Below are 17,727 nucleotides of genomic sequence, written 5' to 3'. Positions count from 1 at the left end.
ATTCCATTCTTCTAGCTTTTCAGGTCCTAAAACTCTGAAGTCATCCCTGGTAACTCTCCCTTACATCCTACATCTGATTCCACACTACCTTGTAAATATATCCAGAACCTGGGTGATTTATTTACCATATCTTTTGCTACCCCTCTGTCCATATCACCATCACTGCTTCCTAGATTATTTCAAATAGCTTCAAAATTAGCTTCCAGCTTTTATACTGATCCCTTTACAATTTGTTTTCAACACAGGAGTAAAAACGATCAAGTTAAGAAAAGTCAGATCATGATACTCCTCTATTTAACACCCTGCAATAGCTTTTTGTCTGTTAGAATAAAAGCCCAAGAACCTCATTTTGCACTACTATTCTCTTCCCTCTACTTAGCTTGCTCTAGCCACAGGAACATGTCAAGCCTTCAGAGCTTCTGTATTTGCTTTTTTGTCTGCTTGGAATGTTCTTCAAAATGTCCACCTGGGTCACTATTTCACTTCCCTTACTCAAATATCATCTAAATATTGAGTTCCCCTGGGCACCTTATTTTCCAGTGTTCCTTTTTTTCCTATGTACTTATTATTCCTTGACATAGTACCTATCTTACTTTAACATGTTTCTTTGCTTCTCATACTAATCTGTAAACTTTGTTTACATCTTTAGGATTTTTGATTCTTTTGTTTGTTGCTAAATCTCCAGCAACTCAGAACAATGCCTAGCACATAGAAGTTCAATAAATACTTGACAATAAATCCACCACTGTAGTCCAGTACCTCGTGTAGATGATAAACGTAGTTGTGTTCAGAAAATATTTATCAAAAAGAATGAATGTGAAAAAGATGGTGCTTTAAAAATATACCAAAACAAGATCAAATTTAGCTTATCCTTCTGTTTTGTAGAATGAAGCCAGTCAAACTATAAACAACTTAGAAAAATGCATGGGATCCTTACCTAGGTCAGCTCTCGCTTCTTTTTTCTTCTGAGAGGCCCAACCCACTATGGAGAGTTTATCTCCTCCTGATTTCTCCTCTAAGCCTCTATTCAAGCGCCAGATTTTCAGTGTATTGTCATCAGAGCAAGTAGCAATCTAATGAGAATCAGGAAGGGAGTTAAGAAGTTTCAATCAAAGATTTACAACCAAGTAAAAGGTAGATGTTAAAAGACTCTGTCTGATATACCAGGATGTAGAAAATGATATCTGAAAAATCATGTATTTCCATCCCTTGCTTTCAGGAATCACTCCAAATTTTCAAAGGACTCTCTTGCTTCTTTATAATTCTGATGGTATGTCTTTTGCTACCAGTCGTCTCTTACCTGACCTTAGCCTAAAAAGCCCTAAAAATCAGGTTCATTTTACTCTCAAAAACTTGGGCAAGTCATCATCTTCATCACCTTCTATATAACTATGAAATATAAAATTACGATACTTTTTTAACTCTCTCTTAAATGATAAACCAGTGTATGTCATCAACGTTGAATTTCTACCACTTTCTTCTGAATTCTACGTGTTCTGGCTTAGTGCAGAAGTAATGGGATCATTTCCAAGATCAGGCTTAGTCCATGACTCTAGTAGGCTGTGACAAGTAGAATGAAACCATTTCCTTAAGATTCTTTTTCAGATAGGTAAAAGAGCAATCTGGGAAAACAACAAGTTCACTAGGCTGAAAGAAGTTAAAAATAACCTTTGCCCCTTTAAAAATATCTGACCATTCCCGATCTTGGTCCCAAGCCTTTTATGGCAGAGAAAGTCCAGCTTAAAGAGCTTGTGGCAAATGGCCACTGGTACCAGAGCTGTTCCCCAGCATTTGTTTATATAATTTCTCTATTTCAGTCACTGAAGAGAGAGAAAAAAAGAACACACGTTCTCTTAAGTCTTGGCCCCCAAGAGACTGGCAGCTTTTTCCTTTCCTTACTGGGAGGCCAAAAGAAGACACACATATTTAACTGCTCAACAAGAAACGCCTGGAATCCTCAGTTACTCTATGGTGTACTAACAAGAATTATTATTTCCAGAGTACCTGCTGTGCATCGGACAATCTACATTTTTTATATTGTTTAATTCTCACAATGTAAAAAGCCCTGAACTCAAATAACCTCATCCATAAAACAAGAATACAATTATTTGCCCAAGGTCACCACAATTAAGTGGCAGAGCTAGAACTGAAATCCAAATTTTTCCAATTTCAAAGGCTAGATTTTAAAACCATATTTTATCTTCCTAACCCTAGGATAGGAATAAAATTATTTTAAAAAACCTTTTAAATGAGTAGTCATTATATTAGTATAGGTGAGTATTTTCTGTGCATATAGATAAAGGCAATCTAGGATAGTTGAAAAAAAGAGAACATAAATAACTAAATAGGTACAAAACTCCATGCTAAAAGCAGATATTTCACTGGAAGTTACATGGAATCTCAGAAAGTCATTGGGATGTAATTATTGGTAATCAAAGCAATGAGTTAAAAAAAAAAAGGTCAATCATGAGGCTGACCACAGAAATGGTTATACAGATACAGAAATAAAAAGAAATCAGAGCAATACTGGAAAGCTAGCAGGGATGCCATGAGTAGACCAGACCTTAAGAAGTTTCTAGAAGATAAAAAACAGATGGGACCAAAACCTCAAAACGTCATAAATGAAAGGGGATATTTCCACAGAAGTGATATTTCTTGTAAACCCAAAATAACCCAAAGACCAGAAGCAGTAGAAGCTGGGAAAGTGAGTGGAAGTTAGGCCACTATTGTATGAAATTTCTACATGTACACAAAGTTTATGTTTCTGCCCTTTCTACATTTCAGGTATTTTGTTTGTCTTGAAGTATTATTGCTAAAAAATTTTTTTAAAGTGAGAAATGTCTAAAACATTTTGGAGCTACTTATACAGTGTAGCATAGATAACCTGACACACTATGACTTCATAGTAAGTACAGTTTAGGCAGGTGAAAACTAAACTGGACTGTGAAGAACAGTCAAGATGTTACCATTAACATATCACATTGGTAATATGAAGAGAGTTAAAAAAACTAGTTTTTCCATCTTAGATTTTTTTTTTTACCTTAGATTTTCTGATGAAATTTAATTACATTAAAAACTTAATTCTATGTTTAGGAAAGGAATTACTGTAGGAAATCAAGAAATTCATTCTTATTCCTTAGTTAAGTTTCTCTATTGGTAAAGTAGAATATATATGACTAATGGTGAGATAGATACTGGATGGCCTCTAGATTTTTCCATCTCTATTTAAACATAAAAGTCTGCATAACTCTCAGACTAACCTTGAGAAAATTTACAAATCTGTGATCTACTTTTTAAACCAACTATAGAGATTTATTTACAAACCTTTGTGAAGTCTGATGGACACCAGCACACAGACGTGACCTCTTGAGAGTGACCCTGGAGCACAGTAGGAGGATGCCAGGGTGTGGAGACCTAGCATATCATCAAAAAAGGAAAAAACAAGTCAGCAGAGCAATATTAGGTCTCCCACATAAAGCCTTTGAATCTCTCCATATTTGTGTCTTACAGAGCCTCAAGATTGTTACCAATATAATCTCTAAATATGCCTAGTTATAGCTCAGAAAGAGTCCCAATGGGTAATAAAAGCATTTCTGTCACTGATCTAACAGAATGAAATTAGCAAAAATAAACAAATAATAGGAATTTACATACCAGGACAGGTCTTATTTCAATTCAAGACTACTTAGCTATATGTATTTTGTCAAAAATTCAAGAATGACATTGTTCTTCACCTCTTCGCTAATAAAGTTTCTATAAGGATAGGTAGGGTTCAGCTGGCTAGGTAGTGTGAACTTCGACTGGAGTCTTTTTTTTTTTTTTTTTTTTTTACATACCTTAGATATTTTCAGATCTTCTCTAATCAGCTACTTCCAGGAACATTACATTAACTAAACCCTGAGGCATCTCAGACATACTACTAGTTCTCCTTCAACAAGAGGACAGTCTTTCACGCAAAAGACTCACTAATTTTTACCAAAGTCCCTAAAGTTATATCCCTTCGTTCTGAAGCAATATAAATTATATACTTTTACATGGCACTTTGGTATCTTTTTTGGAAAAAAAAAATCCTCTAAAATTGCATTTTGGCTAATTTGCTTAAAGAAATTGTGAGTTTTCAGTTAAGTACCGCTACATGTTAATGAATCAAGAAGGGTCATATTGTGCAGTACTACACACGTGACAGATCAGATATCGCCCCTCACTGGATGCCACTAGTGATATCCATTTGACAGTTGACTCATTCATAAGAGTTGTCAATCCCTTTCAGAGGCCATGGGAATTAATCAGCACAATATGGGATATAAACTCACATAACTATTATTAGCACATGTTTGAAAAAGAGGAATTATTCTCTTTTCGTTTTCCTGAGGCTCTGAATCATTGCTCATCTGTATGAAGAAAGTGGAGGCAACTCTGGAAAGAATATTTCTAAGAATGACTAAGAAAATAGATTCCTTCAATTGTAGTGAAGGGAGTCAACACGCTGATTCATAAGGTCATCCAACTCAATTATTACTACTCTCTTGGGTTAAGTGGCACATGTAATGACTCAAAGAGCAAAAGAAGAGAAAGAGTAGAGTCTAATTTGCCTTGCTGGGTTAATTAGAGTTTAACAGAAAAAGCTTTTTCCTGAGTATTATCTAAAAGGATCTCACTTTCTGCCTGCTACAATGGCACAGAGAACAAGAACTCATTCTCTCACAAGGTAGCATATTTTAGGAAAAGACTTTCAAGATAGTCTCTATTTCAGGAGTCACAGAAATTCTCCTCCCTCCTCCATTTGGGATGGCCCCAACCCATTAAGTTTCTCTTCACCCAAGGCCCAAGTAGGACTGGTAGCAGCAAATTAAAAGGGAGTGAAAATCCTAATGTCCTCTTGACTGATCCTCCCTGGTAGGAATACATTATTCTATTCCATTGGTTTACTCTGCTTGTGGCCTCTAGCTTGTCATTTCATGATACTGCCTCTTCTTCAATTTTCTAGGCATTACAAAATCTAAGGGAACCTAACCATGTACACAAAGAATTAAAATTAATTTCAAGAAAAACCAAACATCTGCCAATAGAATACATGCACATTTTTGCATTTATCTATAGGATCTAGGAGACAAAAACAAAAGACCCCTTGGATAAACTTTTTGACAAACTGATAATAAGGTAGGAATAATAATGACAGGGATGCCTGGGTGGCTCCCAGGTTGAGTGTCTGCCCTCAGCTGAAGGGTGTGATCCTGGGATCCAGAATCGAGTCCCACATCGAGCTCCTTGCAGGAAGCCTGCTTCTACCTCTGCCTGTGTCTCTGCCTTTCTCTCTCTCTCTCTCTCTGTCTCTCATGAATAAATAAAATCTTAAAAAAAAAAAAAAGGAATAATAATGACAATGAAAGTATTTGTTAAGCCAGGCACTTTACATAGCATTAAAGTGGGGGAGGGGTTCCTTAAAAAGTTAAATACAGAATTTATTACTATATGACTCAGGTAAAATTTTTTTTAAAAGATCTATTCATCCATTTCAGAGAGAGATTGAGACAGCACACATGCATGTGAGTGGGGGAAGGGGCAGAGACAGAGACAGAATGAATTTCATGCAGACTCCCTGTCCAATGGGGAGCCCATTGTAGGGCTCAATTCCATGACCTAGAGATTATGACCTGAACCAAAAACAAGGGTTGGACACTCAATCAACTGAGCCACCTAGGCACCCCAGGATGTAGCAATTCTATTAAGTATACATACAATAGAATTGAAAATATATGTTCAAACAAAAACTTGTACATGAATGTTCATAGTAGCCAAAAAGTGGAATGAATAATTTACAAGTCCACCAACTAATAAATGGATAAATAAAATGTGGTTTATCCATACAATGGATATCCAGCCATAAAAATGAAGTACTGACACGTGCAATGACACAACAAATCTGGAAAACATTATGTTCAGTGAAATAAACCAGACATAAAAGATCACATATTGTATGATTCCATTTATAGATATGTCCAGAATAGGCAAATCTATAGACAGAACATAGGTTAGTGGTTGCCAGGGGCTGAGGGCAGGGGAGAATGAAGAATGACTCTTTAAGGATACAGTGTTTCTTTTTTGGAATAATGAAAATGTCTAGGAATGAGAGATAGTGGTGGTGGTTGCACAATATTGTGATTGTACTCAAAATCACTGAACTGTGACTAAAATGATGAATTTTATACTATGTGAATTCTATCTCAATAAAAACAGTGGAGAGATGGGCATATTGTGGACTGAAATGACAACTCCTGTCTGGCAAGTTTGTTTGAATAGTAGTTACAAGGGCTTTTACAGTTTAGGACTATCCTAGGATGGTATAGTGTATTTATTGACTAATTCAAAGAGGAATTTCCTCCAGCGAAACTCAGTGTGTTTTAAAATCCTTCATTTTTATTCAAGTAAGGTTTTATTTATTGTCACTTCATTATGATAAAACATTCCTATAATTGCAGGATTTCATTTTTTATAAACCTCCCTCTACTTTTAAGTAGTTAGAGAAAATTATTAAGTCCAAGAGACATTTATACCTATGCATTCTGGAGATGGTCAAAACACAGAAAACTGTCCCCTCTTATAAATTCTGGTCGTTATACAGAGTTTAATTCAAGACATGAAGAATCCCCAAGTTAAAACTCCTAGAACTATGAAGGTTATCGCTAGAAATAACTGACTCTAAATTACGCATCTAATAAAACACCTTGTATCCTTAAACATGCAAAAAAGATCAGCACCTTTCCTCAAAAAATCTCCTTACTCTGCCCTGTCAGAAACCAAATCTCATCTTTATTTCTGCCGTGAGATCATTTACACTTCCTAAAGTGTCAGGCTCAATGTTTCGCCAGTCAGCGGTAGAATGACTGTGCCAAATGAGTTTATTTATAACCACTTCAATACTATTCAGTGGCTACAACAGAAATGAACAAGGGAAGGGAGGGAGGTGGTGAGATGGGACAAAGGGTAAGAAATTAGAAAGAAAAAACTATTATTAACTGTTTGTATTTTTAGGTGTTGGGCCTTAGTATCAGTCTATATTACATCTCCCCTTTGCTGAGCACTGGTAAAAATTAAAAGACCATTCTCTGAGGTCTTAAGATCTGAAATTCCTTTCTTTCACTCTGTTTTCTTGGGCCTGTGGGCTTTTTAACATAGGAAAAATCTTGGCACTTGAGACAATTCTGACCTTTTGGAAACATAGCTGAGCTACAAGATAACCTAACAGTGTGATACTCAGCTTGCATGGAATGATTTTTAAACTACACCCCCACCCCTTTTTTTAAATCATGGAAAAGAGAAATTGAGCCACCTCACTAGGCAAATTCAATTTTAGGAGCAGTAAGCTTGCCAGGATCTCAAATATCAGAGCCTGCACACTGAGTTATGTGTGGACAGGCAGGAGGAGAACATCATGTCTGAACCACATCATTCAGCACTGACATGTGACCCAGCCTAGGAATTTGGGTCACTCATGTATGTGATAGCCACTGACTGGATGTCTGAAAATGGGTTAGTAACAACCACCAAGTCTCTTTACTGAACATCTTTAGAGAGAGAAACCAATGTTCAACCCTCATTCCCTGAAACAAAACAAAAGAAAAGGCTTTGTACTAGAGATAGCAAGAGAGGAATTTTAAGAACTGACAATAAAACTGTCTATATACACATGCAAACACATATAAGTATAATATACAATTATATGCATAATTATGTGTATATAATTTAAAAACTGATTTTAAATGATTTTTAAAAACGATCAGTGCAAAAGTATTTCTTCCACAATCTTTTATTATGTTTTTAACGTATATAATTTTTTAAAAAAAAGAATTTAAAAACTTAAAAAGATACAAACTTTGGTAGTAACAAAATCCTCCTGCTAAGTTGGGAGCTGCAGTAAAAAAAAGGAATGAAGATAAGAAAGTGAGAGAAGGAGAAAAGGAAAACAACAAGTAAAATAAGAAGTATTAAGACCAAACTTGAAACTCAAAATTTTAAATATAAGAAGAAAGCATTAGTGTTAGTAACACATATTGTTAAAGTTTAAAACTCAAGTCATAAAATTTCATAGACAAGAAACTAGGTACAAACTCTTTTGGATGGGAGTCTCAGGTATATATTTTATAAGCAAATTTTCAGTTAAAACAAATGAATCTTGGATAAAACAACATCTCCACCATGTGACCACCTAGGATATAAATCACTAAAAACTCTTAAAGCAGAGTTGCATTTTTGCACTTCTAGGTATACAGAAAAATCATTTTTAGTATGTCCATTGGACCAGATGAAATTAAGCTGAAGAACTATGCTTCATACTTGACAGGTTCTATTCCATCCTAAGCCAGTATTAAAGATGTGACTTCTCAGAGCTTGGCAGCACTAAGAATGATATAATTTCCTCCTGAGAAGGGATATGATAACATTGAACCTATGAATCTATCAAGTTTTAGACATCATGACTCTAAAATCCAAAATGTGAGGTGCCTCAGTGGCTTGGTTAGGCGTCCAACTCTTGATTTTGGTTCAAGTCATGATCTCAGGGTCATGGGATTGGACCCTGCATTGGGCTCTGAGATCAGCATGGTCTGCTTGCCCCTCTCCCTCTGTTCCTCCCCACTGCTCACTCTCTCTAAAATAAATTAATTAAAAAAAAAATCCAAAATGTGTGAACTCTGATCATTCAATTCACCAAAATCAAGGACATTTATGATATTACACGGCAATCTAGAAGATAATTAATTTTTAGCCCTGGAAAATGATGCTATAATGTTCTTCTGTCTCTGAACTCCCAGATATTTCTATAATTAATCATAGAAAGAGCTATTTTTCAGTGGTCAGCAAGTGCTGCTTGTTGTGTAATATTTCAGTTTTCTCTACTGAACCTCAAATGGACAAATTTAATCTTCTTAGCTTATAGTAGTCACTTTAGGAATCACGTATATTTAAAAAGAAAGAAGATAGACTTGTGAACAGGAATGGGAACTTGCAAAATAAAAAAATTTAAATAATGCTATTAAGTATATATAAAACTGATCAAGTGGCTACATCTATCCTAATCACCTTAAGATTGGCCACTTGTAAGAAAATAAAGAATATAATTACCATACAAATATTTTTTAGTGTTTTGTGCAAGGCTCTGTGGTTGATTTGGGCATAGGATCCTGGGAATTAAAATACTGTATTTTGAAAGAAGAGTTTGAAAACACAGAACAGAAAGGCAATCCAACATGTTTTTCCAGAAAGCAGAATAAAGTAGTTAAGGTTATCTCCAGTATTCTGAATTCTCAATTTCCTGATAATCTGTGAAACTGCGGGAGTACATGGATTATCAATTTCTGAAAAGCTCTGGCCGTGAAAAGTGTGATATATTCTGACAATCAGAGTGAGATCTGGCTATGTTAAGAAGCAAGAATTAACTTTTACTGAACATCTACTGCAGGAAAAGTTAATAGTAGTTTACATTAAACTTACTCATCTAAGAAGAAATATTTGTAAGAATACTTTAGCCTCCTATTTGTGAAGGAAGTCTGGCAACTTACCTTCCAGATGTAGGCAGCCTCATCACTTGAGCCACTGACTAAAAACTGGTCATCTGGACTAAGACTTGATTTAACATAAAAAGTAGAGTTTTGATGTCCATTGAAGATAGCCACTGCCAGAGGAAAAAAAAATCCAATTACTTGGTTCTTGTTATTACTCATGTTCAAATAAATGTAGACAGTACACATGTTCTAACAAGATTTATTAGTGTGGTAACTATTGAATATTGGAACATTGTCAAGTTACATTCACTAAATTAAAGGGAACTGGCAGAAAAGTAAAGAAGTCTCAGAAAGAGGTTTTATATTAGACCCAATCTCATGATCTAAGGCCAAATACTTGATATGGAGCTAGCTATAGAAGAGAAAGTAATGGAGAACATTCTTAAGGAGAAGAATGCAACTAGTGTCCACTCTTTTAGTAAAATGCCTTTATCTGAGCCTCCTTCCTCACTCTAGGGTAGGGTTTTCTCCTTTGTATAATACATTGGTCCCTCTTCCTCATAAACTTCAAATCTTAAAGGTGAATTTCATTTTATTCTTTCCCCACCAGACCTCACAGTGCTTTGAACACCGTAGATCTTCAAACACTTATTGCATGAATAGGTAATAATCAGTGGAAAGTGTTAAGATTTATGGATAGCTAATTTGGAATGTGGGAATCTTTTTATTTATTGGGGTGGGAATCTTTTTAATCTAACACTTTGAATAGGCTGAGAAGTAGCTAGTGGGGTAAATTCTATGTTTGTATGTAAGATACTTCAACTAGGTTAGGCTTAGCCTTCAGGCTTAGACTTCTTACTATCTGTGATAAAAGGGCAAGTAACTCAATCTAGCAATGTGCTTGATGGGTTCTTCTAACCTAAGATGACCAAAATTTGAGGCCTCTGGTATCAGAACACAATAGAAAATACAAAAAAACCCCTCAGTTATTGGAAAATTTAAGGATATATTTAAGCAGGAAACAATATTCACTCCAATCTTCTAACAGAAAGGAAGGAGCTTAATGGCTTTCCTTCAGTGTTAACAGAAAAATTCCTTTTGCCAGAACAAAACTGGAAAAAGGCTTTGTATTTTTAGCTTTTTAAGAAAAAACCTACATACCAAATATAGGTTTTTAAAGCACCTACACTTCGACAGTGGATGTTAAACAGAATATGAATCAATTCAGATACACATTTTCTTTTTATCTACTATGATAGATAAATCCCCACAAAATAAACAGACTCCTTTACTCCTGAATACAACTCTCTAAAGGTATAGTTGTTTATCTTTTTAACCCTAACTATGAATGGAAAACTACAGACCAAATCTTCCACTAGACCTGTGAGTATTTATTGCCCTCTGCTGGTCTAATCACATATACTGCCAATGCTTCAAAGCATTCAAAAAATCCTAAAACCTGTACTGGCTTTGATTAGCCCAGCTTAATCTTTCTTTGATAATTTGGCCTTGGGCAGCCAAGGTGGCTCAGCGGTTTAGTGCCACCTTCAGCCCAGGATGTGATTCTAGAGACCTGGGATCGAGTCCCATGTCAGCCTCCTTGCATGAAGCCTGCTTCTCCCTCTGCCTGTGTCTCTGCCTCTCTCTCTCTCAATCTCTCTGTGTCTCTCATGCATAAATAAATTTTTTAAAAATCTTTTAAAAAAATAATAATTTGGGCTCTGAAAATGCTTCAGTGAAGTGCTTCAGAGTCATCCGTGTGAACATCACTTAGTATAATAAAACACTGTGAATTAAAAGTATGGGAGATGAAGTATTAAGCTCAGGAGGTAAGCAATTACCTCCTGTCCTACACATCTGTCACTCAATCTCTAAGGAACATAGCTACCTACCTATCTAATTATCTATCAGAGCCAATAAAATAATTTTAGGAGAACAGGAAAAAAGTTAATAAATTATTAGTAAGTTGCCTTGAGCATATTTGACTAAACTCAAGGACCCCTTTAGGGTCACACTACAAAAAATGACATAGAAAGAGCTCTTGTACACTCGATAATACAATTAGGATTATGCTTTTATCTTTTGGAGAAAGATTTTGAAAAGTCTATTTTATAGGACTATCTAAATTAGACGCTGTCCAAGTTCTGATTTCATTCAGGAAAACAGCGAAAGTTATAAACTGCTTCCCTTTTCCAAATACTCTTGCTCTTTTATTTTTTTAAATTTACTTTTTTATTTTTTAAAGATTTTATCTATTCAGGAGAGGCAGAGAGAGAGAGAGAGAGGTAGAGACACAGGCAGAGGGAGAAGCAGGCTCCATGCTGGGAACCTGATGTGGGACTCGATCCCGGGTCTCCAAGATCACACCCTGGGCCGAAGGCAGCACTAAACCGCTGAGCCACCTGGGCTGCCCTATTCTTGCTCTTTTAAAGACAACACCAGATCTAATCCAGGGCATTGGAAATACCAACTACAAAGCTGTCACAGAACTCAAACTCCTAATATTGGCTTGGGGCAGACTTTGGAACCTTCTGTAAGGGGATCCCTGGGTGGTTCGGCGGTTTGGTGCCTGCCTTTGGCCCAGGGCATGATCCTGGATTCCCGGGATCGAGTCCCACGTCAGGCTCCCTGCATGGAGCCTGCTTCTCCCTCTGCCTGTGTCTCTGCCCCTCTCTCTGTGTGTCTCTCATGAATAAATAAATAAAATCTTAAAATTAAAAAAAAAAAGCCTAGCTAAGTTCTGTACTATTTTAAGATTTCTTATTTAATAGTAAATCCTACTTCAGTGGGAGCTAGATAGCTTTAGGGATTGGTTATAGAACAGAGTTATACCTGAGTAATAACCAGGTACTAATATGTAGCTTACCTCAACAGTTGATAAGGTTCTCAAAATTATGTAACCAAAATAGCCTTCTTAGAGTATGTCTGAGAAACTTTCATTTCTTTTTTTTTTTTAAGTGCCATGTATCAACTTTAAACACCAGATTTCAATTTTAATTTTCTTGAAGGGAAAAAAAAAAGGTGAGGTTGGGGAAAACTAGAGATAAAATAGACACTGCCCGACATTAAGAAGGCTGATAAAAGGTAGATAAAAACTATTTTTGGGTTTAAAATATTCAGCTCCTTAATTGTAACAAACAACCTCCAAACAAGATAAAAGCTGAAAACAGCCTTTTGTATCCTACAAAAATTGAGATAATTCTAAATATAGTCAAATGGGCATAATTTCAGAAAAGACTCACTGTTAAAATTAAGTCACCATATTCAGCAAGATTTTGTTTGCTTGTGAAATTATCACAAAGAAAATACATCTTTGAAAACATCATTGAAACTAATCAAAGACCCCAAAGTCCTCCTATGTTTTAATAAATCTGGTTTAGAAAAAAGATCAACATTAAGTTATCATTAACAAAAACCTCTGTATTAGTTTCTGGGTAAGAGATTTATTTTTTATTTTTATTTTTCCAGGTAGAGATTTTAATTTTAAATGGCTAAGATCTTACCTGGAGAAGTCTTTAATCCAGTCATATTGAACATGTAGATATTGTCATCTGTGCAGTTAGCAAATAAAGTAGAGCCAGTGGAATCCAAAATCAGACTTGAATATCCTAGAAAAAGAAAACTCTAGTTAGCATGTCCTGATGACAGCAAGTAGAACTGAGGTAACAATGTTCAGGTAAAAAGATCGTTCCACAAGATCATCAGAATTCTTCTTCCCCCAAATATATACAAACCAAAAATATCCTTCTGAGTTTTCATCTTTTGAATTTCAAAAAGATACAGCCATATGTTAATCTCAAGTCTATGTTGCTGAAAACTACCTTGGTATTTATTTTTAAAATTGTAACAAAAACTCACATCTCCAAAAAAGTCCTACAGGGTATAAAAAAAGGCTTACCTAGTTTTCGAGTACTGCTACCTGGGTACAGGAAAGACTTGGATGCTATGGGTTCCTGTCGATAAGCAGTATAATTCTTACGTAAATCCCATATCTTGATTACCCTAAAAACCAAGGTAAAGAAAATTATTTTGTAACCCCCCCAAATCCAACCAGTTTCAACTACATTGAATATGAGATGACTTTTAATCTAACTCTTCTGGCACATCAACCAGGTAAAATGAGGATATCTCATTGGGAAACAGATTAAACTATCTCATACTGTTGTTTCCAATGTCAGGCTAACAACTCAGGCAGAACGGAAACAGATGTGGTCTGACCCAGCGATGGGTTACCTTGAGTTTACTTCAAGGGAGCGGAAAAGGAAGATGAAGGTTGGGTTTTGATGATCATTGTTTCATTGTTTCAGAAAAAAAAAAAAACAAAGCAAAACAAATACTTCCTAAACCTTTAACACTCTGCATGTAACCTCTAACATCGTAAGTAACAAGCTGTTCCTATGGTTTTATCTCTACATAGAACTCCTTAAGTAATCCAGTCTAAACAACTTTTCCTGTGAAATAAAGAAATAAAGTATTTTTTTTAGTTCATCTATTGGTATAATTGTCTTAATCCTCAACTTGTAGTGTTTTTTTTTTTTTTTCTAATTTAAAGATTTATTTTTTAGAGAAAGAGCAAGTGAGTAAGAGCAGGATCAGGGGTATAGAGGGAAAGAGAGAATTCCCAGCGGATTCCCTGCTGAGCAGGGAGCCCTAACTCAGGGTTCCATCTCACAACCCTGAGGTCATGACCTGAGCCAAAGCCAAGAGTCAGTCACCTAACTGAATGAGCCACCCAGGGACCCCTCACCATCTAATTTATAGGCTACATGAAAACACAAGCTTGGTATAAAAGTACAGTATCCTTGAAAACAGAACAAGCTTTCATAGCCATTCATAAGCATAATTAATAACCAGCAGATAATCCTCCATTTGTGTCTGAAAATTTGGTCCACAAAGGAGTTTTGGTGTCCAGAAGACACAATGGAAATCCTAGTTCATTAAGCCATCATCTTTTAAAATTAGTTTCAAAGGGAGGGATGTCTTGAGAGATATGACAAACAAGTAAGAGGGCGAAGAAGGGGGCTTAAAAACACTCAAAGAATTTTTATGGTAACAAAACAAACAATCAAGAAGTATCACAAACTTATTTGGAAGCCAAACATTCAGACCAATCACAGATAGCAGGTATGTAAAAGTCATTAGGATTTATCATTATAGTTAGATTATACTCCAATATGCCCATGATAGAGAATCAGATTCCTTCTTTTAGGGGTATTACTAAACCTGAGAAGATAAAAAATCCAAAAAAATAGAAATTTTATTCCTTAAAATGAAACTCACTGCCTAAAGTATACTGCATGGACAAGACAGCTATCCATCTAGCTTCTCTACAGCAGCAGCAGCAGCCAACACTGCTCCTATGTGCTATATAATGTGTGAAGTGTGACACACGGATCACCTCATTTAATTATTTGAGCAAGAGTCCTAACTAGATATTTTTCAGTGTGATCTGTAGTTCCTCATCTCAGCTGGGTATTCACTATGTTGAAAGTTAAAATAGCATACACATTCGATTAAAATGGGACTAGGTGACTTCCCTATCACAGTTTATGAAAAAGATCTCATCAAAAGAACCAAGAAATAAAGGCTCTTACCCATCCACAGCTCCTGCTGAGATTAATGTATTCTCATCTTGAAAGAGGACCACAGTAACACTCTGCTGGAAATCCTAACAGGACAAGGCAGAAAAAGACAGAAGAAAGTCCTATTTTAGGTATCATAATCTTCACAATCAAGACACCAATATGCTAAAATGATGGCTTCCCCAACTCAAATTCTGAGTTAGACTAAATCTTCCCTCTCCAATAATCCTGAATCAGATATTTATACTGACCAAGAAATAATTTTAGCATGAAAATGACCTAAACACCATTAACTAGAGTAGTGTTGACTTTTGACTTGTACTCAAGGAAAAAACAGGTAAATAAAAGATTTGTCTAAATCTACAGGTTCTACTTAAAAATCGGTTCTACTAATAAGCTATGTATCTGCAGGAAACTCATTGAACTTTCTTGTGCCTATTTTATCTATAAAATGTCACCATCTACTTAAACTGTCATATAGGAGGATCTAAAGAATTATGTATGAAAGCTGATTACAGCTCTCTTCCTCGGCACCGCCTGCGGAGGTGGCAGCCATCAATTGCTGGGCATCATGGCTGCCCTCAGACCTCTAGTGAAGCCCAAGATCGTTAAAAAGAGGACCAAGAAGTTCATCCAGCACCAGTCAGACCCAATATGTCGATATGTCGAAATTAAGCGCAACTGGTGGAAACCCAGAGGCATTGACAATGGGGTACGCAGAAGATTCAAGGGCCAGATCTTGATGCCCAACATTGGTTATGGGAGCAATAAGAAAACAAAGCACATGCTGCCCAGTGGCTTCAGGAAGTTCCTAATCCACAATGTCAAGGAGCAGCTAGAAGTGCTGCTGATGTGCAACAAATCTTATTGTGCAGAGATTGCTCACAATGTATCCTCCAAGAACTGCAAAGCCATTGTGCAAAGAGCAGCCCAGCTGGCCATCAGAGACACCAATCCCAATGCCAGGCTGTGTAGCAAAGAAAATGAATAGACAGCTTATGTGCGTGTCATGTTTGTGTTAATAAAACCATAAAACTACCAAGAAAAAAAAAAAAGGTGATTACATGCTCTGAAAAATTTAAAGGAGTTCAATGGAATTTCACCCCTAATTGCTGTTAACAAGTTTTCTTGGCTCAGAATTAGATTGTCTGAAATGATACTCATTTTAATTCCATCTGGTTTATAAAAACCACATTAACCCTGTCAATTTTTCTTCTTTTTTTTTTTTTTAACCCTGTCAATTTCTACTCATGCCTGTGTCCTATTCTTGGTATGCAATTTTAAGTCCTAATGTTTTAGTAAACACATTTCTCCAACATATTAATTTGGGTCCTACAAACTAGGAATATTAGAAAAATAAACACACTAAAATAAGAGTCCTGGTGATTTTTTTTTTTTAAAGAAAAAAGATGTATTACAGGCAATGTTTAAACTTTGACTACAAGATGCTAGAGATACTATATTCTACCTAAATATTTCAATATATTTTGCCAAATGTTTAAAAAAATATTAAAAACTCATATATTTCTTATAGTTTGTGTCTGAGAATTTGTGTCTGAAAAAGGGGATCAATATACTTAACATTTTGCCAAAGGTTTTAAAAAGTATTAAAAACATATAGTTCTTATGGTTTGTGTCTGAAAAATGGGGATCACCTCCCCCTATAGAAAACTATAACATGATACTTAATATGCTTCTTCAAACTATCCCCCCTTTACTAATGAATTACATTATACTATAGATAGCATGTGCATGGAGCTTTCTAGGGATGAGGCTCAGGAAGATGAATTTTTAATATGCTTCTAGGTGATGGTGTTGCACACTAGAGTTTGAGAACTACTATCGTAGGTACTGAGTAGTAAGTAATAAACCACAGATACCAAGAGGAAATGATGATTTTCATTTATTTAATCTAAAGCTCCTACTTTATGCCCAAGAAGTTCCTTAAAATACGATTCTATCCTACTATTAAGATCTGTACACATTACACAGCTATAAAACCTTACCACAGATGGAGCAAGTCCTTTTGAATTCTGTTTCTTCTTAGGTTTTGATGGGGTTTGCTTGTCTAAGGTATTGTGAGCTCCACTGATTTGATTCACTTGCCTATAAAATCCATCTGAAAGATATTCCAAGCAAACTGATTTAGGTTTCACAACTTTATTCTCATGCTGATTGTAACATTTACACGTAAGATCTCAAAATTAATTATATTCTTAAATAGTGAAATTAGAAGCTAGCAGAGCTCTTGCATTACATTTCTTTTGGTGACATTACGACGTATAGAAGAGAAATAAGCATATGGATAATTATAGCAGCTTTATTCCAAAACTTAGGTAATTGACAGGTCCTTCAGTAGATGAATGTATGAATAAACTGTGGTAAATCCAGATAATGGCACGCTATTCAATGGTAAAAAGAAATGAGCTATCAAGCCATGGAAAGACATGGAGGAACCTTAAATATATATTAAGTGAGAGAAACCAATCTCAAAAGACTACATACTGTATGATTTCAACTATATGACATTCTGACAAAGGTAAAACTGGGAACAGTAAAAATAAAATAAAATTAAATTAAATTTAGTGGTTGCCAGGGGCTGGGGAGAGGGCAGGATGAACCACAGAGCACAGGGAATTTTCAGT

General features: G+C 35.7%; 2 protein-coding genes across 7 annotated transcripts in view; one reads left to right on the top strand and one right to left on the bottom strand.

Annotated features, from left to right (window-relative positions):
- DTL (denticleless E3 ubiquitin protein ligase homolog) overlaps positions 1–17,727 on the bottom strand; it is a 75,697-nt gene that overhangs the window by 45,951 nt on the left and 12,019 nt on the right. For all 6 annotated transcript variants that reach the window (XR_007411807.1, XR_007411808.1, XR_007411806.1 and 3 more), the window contains exons 7-13: positions 17,089–17,201; positions 15,095–15,168; positions 13,399–13,502; positions 13,004–13,108; positions 9,558–9,670; positions 3,325–3,414; positions 938–1,073 (exon numbers count right to left, since the gene is read on the bottom strand). Coding sequence is in view for 3 of the 6 variants with exons in the window: in XM_049112082.1 (XP_048968039.1) it covers positions 938–1,073; positions 3,325–3,414; positions 9,558–9,670; positions 13,004–13,108; positions 13,399–13,502; positions 15,095–15,168; positions 17,089–17,201 (735 nt within the window). In the remaining 3 variants the exon portion in view is untranslated. The remainder of the gene's footprint in view (positions 1–937; positions 1,074–3,324; positions 3,415–9,557; positions 9,671–13,003; positions 13,109–13,398; positions 13,503–15,094; positions 15,169–17,088; positions 17,202–17,727) is intronic.
- LOC112648382 (60S ribosomal protein L32-like) lies at positions 15,607–16,079 on the top strand. Its single transcript, XM_035718825.2, has one exon. The coding sequence runs from the start codon at positions 15,654–15,656 to the stop codon at positions 16,071–16,073; it is 420 nt and encodes a 139-aa protein (XP_035574718.2). The 5' UTR covers positions 15,607–15,653; the 3' UTR covers positions 16,074–16,079.

This window comes from Canis lupus, chromosome 7 (assembly GCF_003254725.2).
Source record: "Canis lupus dingo isolate Sandy chromosome 7, ASM325472v2, whole genome shotgun sequence".
Classification (NCBI taxonomy): Eukaryota; Metazoa; Chordata; class Mammalia; order Carnivora; family Canidae; genus Canis; species Canis lupus.
Note: the sequence above shows the minus strand (reverse complement) of the source record. Positions and strands in the feature narration are given on the sequence as shown.

Excerpts from the sequence above, each read along its gene's own strand:
- LOC112648382 (XM_035718825.2), top strand. The coding sequence starts at position 15,654 with ATGGCTGCCCTCAGACCTCTAGTGAAGCCCAAGATCGTTAAAAAGAGG.